Here is a 4330-nt window from a genome sequence, read left to right as displayed (position 1 = left end):
AAAAAAAAAAAAAAAAAAAACTTCTGTAGGATATTCACAACTGATTTCACATAATGATAAAACCCTTTCTGAATTACAGGTACATAGATAACTTATAGCCTCAGTTCCACCACGTCAGCCACATATCAGGAGTGAACACAGAAATACAAAAATTTATGATCAAATAACTAAAGCCAGAATTCTTTATATTCTTAGTTGATTTTGACTCATGGGGCAAATACACACAGAAATAGACCAACAAAATTGATTCTCTATCATTTTTCACCCAACAGAGATCATCAGATAGTCTTATAAAGCTAAATTTGCAGTCATTGCTGCCACTAATGGGAAATAGCTCATTGTCTGACCTAGAACAAATACAAAATTAGTAGGGAAAAACTAGAGAAATAGAATCAGCAGAGTTAAATTTTTATTGCTACTTGCAGTTCACACTGGGAACCAAGGAAAGACAAGACCAGGGCTTGGGCTGCTCAGCAGTGCTATGTATGTGGCTCTGTCAGATGAATCCGTTTTAGCCTTGGGCGTCTTGTTGGATGACCTCTGAAACTGTTGAAACATAATTTTTAATAAAACATAAAATCATCATTCTGAAATAAATGTAAAAGGACCACAATTCAAAGATTTAACTCATTGTTATGGGCACCAGTTAGCATTTTGATTTTGCTACTTGGTCATCTAATAGATATCTAAAGCTTAAATATCATCTCTAAATGATTTTTTCCTGTAGTCTTCCTATATCAATTTATGTTAGTTCCATTTTTCCAGTTGCTCAAACAGAAAATCTTGGAGTCACTCTTGATTTCTTTCTCAAACTATACGTCTCATCTGTTAGCAAAGTCCTCTTGTACCATCAAATTATATGTAGAATCCTTTAAATCCTCAGTTAAAGATCAGATCATGTTACTTCTCTGCTCAAAACCCCATGTTTTCCCTTCTTAGAGTAAAAACGTTCTTTCAGTAGCCATCAAGGCCCTTTATGATACGGCCTCCATTACCTCTCTGACTTTATCTCCTATTGCTCTCCCTACTCCAGCCACACTTGGCCCATTACTCTTCCTCATATATACCAGGTAGACTTCTGCCTCATGGCCTTTGTACTTGCTGTTCCCTCTGCCCAGGATGTAGAGGCCACATTAGGATCTCTTTTCTGTTTGATGAGTATAAGAACACCCATTTCTCAGAGGCTTAGACTTGTCTTTCCCTCTTCCTTAAGCTCTTTTCCTAGATACCTGCACAGTTCACTATCTTTATTAAATCTTTACTAAGATACCATCTAATTGGGATATCTAAAGTCGGCCTGTCTAATAAGCCTATCTTAAAGTATCTAAAGTAATCATCTCTGGACCTTTTATCTTACTGATTTTTTCCTTTTTAGTACTAAATGCATAATATGTATTTGCCTCCCCATAGTGAAAGCAGGGGCTTTTATTTCTGTATATCCAACAGAAACGTTGACAGGCATTTGGTAGGCACTCAATATTTGCTGAATAAATGATGTGAGCTGACAGAGAAATGGGGAGAGTGATTATGAACACTAATACATTTGTATATGCTTTAAAGCTATAAATTATCTTTCTTCTCTAACATTTTATAGGGAAATTCCCTGTGTGGGAAAATATCTGGCCCATGCTTGAATTTCTACTGGTTAAGTATTTTAAGAAACAAATATTCCTTAACAAGTTAAGACCCTGGGATAAGGCTGTCATTTAATTTTTTAATATGTAAAATATTTTGGGAATGAAGGGATTTGAATTAGAGATAATGTTTGGAACACTGATTATATAGAATTAAGCAGCCCCAGGTCAGATGCCACTATTGTAAACACCTCGGGCAATCACGGGAGAATGACAGATTGGATTATCTTGAGAGGTAGAGAGCAAAAATCATTTATAGAGTGAGGGAAATGGAGGGGAGGAAAGGACTAAGATGATTTTATACTACTAAGAGTTGGCAGGCAGATATGACTTACCTTTCCCTAAGGTTCTACTTCTTGTGTTGGCCTGGGAGGAGGAAGGACGAGCTAATTTTTTAAATCCCTAAACTAGCAAAACAGTCCTTGTGTCTTTGACATCCATTCTAGAATTAGAGTCCCTCTCATGTACCAGGTCCGGCTGTGGTGCTGGTAATAAATACAGTGGCGGACAAAGTTTCCTGTTCAAGCACTGCCTCCTACCCCTGCTTTATTTTTCATTTCCTGATTTTGAAGTTTGACTATTAATAATTTCATTTGTCTTGTAGGGGATGAAAGAACTATGGTCTTTGTTGAAACTAAGAAAAAAGCAGATTTTATTGCAACTTTTCTTTGTCAAGAAAAAATATCAACTACAAGTATTCATGGGTGAGTAGATGAATATAATTTCTTATTGGGGAATGACTTCTATTTGGTATTTAAGAAACATCAGTTTATATAACTAATATGATACAATCCTAGGATTGGGATTCAGAATTCTCTCAGATCTAAACTGTTATTGTCCTTTATATGAGGAAAGGGGTAATACCCAGGAGTACTAAACTAGTATTTTTCCTCTTCATTCTTAGTTTTTAGAACTAAGCGGTTGTGGTGGGTAAGATAAAGGTCTGCCTTAGATAGCCTCAACATAAGAAGTGGAAACTTCTCAAGAGATCTCACTTAAGGATCTCTGGCCCCATATCAAGTTTTTCCTTTGCTAAATGTAATCTTTCTTAGGCCTTTTTAAAATTGGAGTGCTTTAAAATGTCATATTAATACAGTTTTATTGGCACTTTATTAGTAGATCCTAAAATATTGCATAGTATATGGTATTCTGAAATTATACTTTAAAAATATATTTTTAAGCAAGCCTTCTAATCAAGTAGTTGTATATTTTATGTTAAGGCTATAAAGCATAGAGATTATAATAGGATTTGATTTTTGTCAGACTTGAGTTTGTATTCTGTCTCTACATATTAGTTGTTACTTTACCTCATTTGCAAATGGAGATAATTTTTGCAACTCAAAGTATTATTGTGAGGATTAAATAAAATGGTAGCTTGGAAGGAATTAGTATACTACTTGGTATATAAGAAGTGAACATTAATGTTAAATGCTGCTACTCTTTTTTTTTTTGAAACAGAGACTTGCTCCGTCACCAGGCTGGAGGACATGGGCGCGATCTCAGCTCACTGCAGCCTTGCCCCTCCGGGTTCAAGTGATTCTCCTGCCTCAGCCTCCTGAGTAGCTGGGATTACAGGTGCATGCCACCACGCCCAGCTAATTTTTTGTATCTTTAATAGAGATGGGGTTTCACCATGTTGGCCAGGCTGGTCTAGATCTCCTGACCTTGTGATCCACCTGCTTCAGCCTCCCAAAGTGCTGGGATTACAGGTGTGAGCCACCGTGCCCAGCCAAATGCTGCTATTCTTACTATTATTAAAAAGAAATTTGTATGTTGAACTTTAATGATTCACTTTAATGATTTTAAGAGTGGTTCTAATAACATGCTTTCTTTTCTTTCAAGTGATCGGGAACAGAGAGAGCGGGAGCAAGCTCTTGGAGATTTTCGCTGTGGGAAGTGCCCAGTTCTTGTTGCTACTTCAGTAGCTGCCAGAGGGCTGGATATTGAAAATGTGCAACATGTTATCAATTTTGATCTTCCTTCTACCATTGATGAATATGTTCATCGAATTGGGCGTACTGGTCGTTGTGGGAATACTGGCAGAGCTATTTCCTTTTTTGATCTTGAATCGGATAACCACTTAGCACAGCCTCTAGTAAAAGTATTGACAGATGTAAGTTAAACTTTTAAAATGGAATGGATAGTTTTCTTACTTTGTTGTTGAAAGTAGACATTTTATGCATATATATATATAACAAGTAAACTTTTCCAATCTTTAAGACTTTATGTTGCATATGAAGTCAATTTTTTTTAAAGGCTCAACAGGATGTTCCTGCATGGTTGGAAGAAATTGCCTTTAGTACATACATTCCTGGCTTCAGCGGTAGTACAAGAGGAAACGTGTTTGCATCAGTTGATACTAGAAAGGTTAGTAGAAGGGAAGAATTCAGAACTTATCTTCTGGTTACTCTTTGTAAATGTTGTGCTTAATATTGTGATGTAACTATAATATTTAATAATCAAGCCTGGAAGGTAGCTACTTTATTATTTCATTAACATTTTATGTATATACATATTTTTGGTTTTAAAGGTCAGGAATTAACTTTGAGATTTATGCCTAAACAGTCTCCTTTCCCAGATTTTAAATTTCAATTTGGAATCTTTTAAATTTCTGATGGAATTATTTTTGAATTCTGACATTAATAATTAATATAAAATACAGGACCTATTGGGGTTACAAGCCTTTTATTTTCTCT

At 35.7% G+C, this 4330-nt stretch overlaps 1 protein-coding gene across 1 annotated transcript in view; it reads left to right on the top strand.

Moving 5' to 3' along the window:
• Positions 1 to 4330, top strand: part of DDX4 (DEAD (Asp-Glu-Ala-Asp) box polypeptide 4) — a 92236-nt gene that overhangs the window by 82237 nt on the left and 5669 nt on the right. The window contains exons 18-20 of the mRNA XM_011996787.1: positions 2239 to 2338; positions 3477 to 3747; positions 3891 to 4001. Of these exons, the coding sequence (XP_011852177.1) occupies positions 2239 to 2338; positions 3477 to 3747; positions 3891 to 4001 (482 nt within the window). The remainder of the gene's footprint in view (positions 1 to 2238; positions 2339 to 3476; positions 3748 to 3890; positions 4002 to 4330) is intronic.

Source organism: Mandrillus leucophaeus, unplaced genomic scaffold (assembly GCF_000951045.1).
Source record: "Mandrillus leucophaeus isolate KB7577 unplaced genomic scaffold, Mleu.le_1.0 Scaffold523, whole genome shotgun sequence".
Lineage (NCBI taxonomy): Eukaryota > Metazoa > Chordata > Mammalia > Primates > Cercopithecidae > Mandrillus > Mandrillus leucophaeus.
Note: the sequence above shows the minus strand (reverse complement) of the source record. Positions and strands in the feature narration are given on the sequence as shown.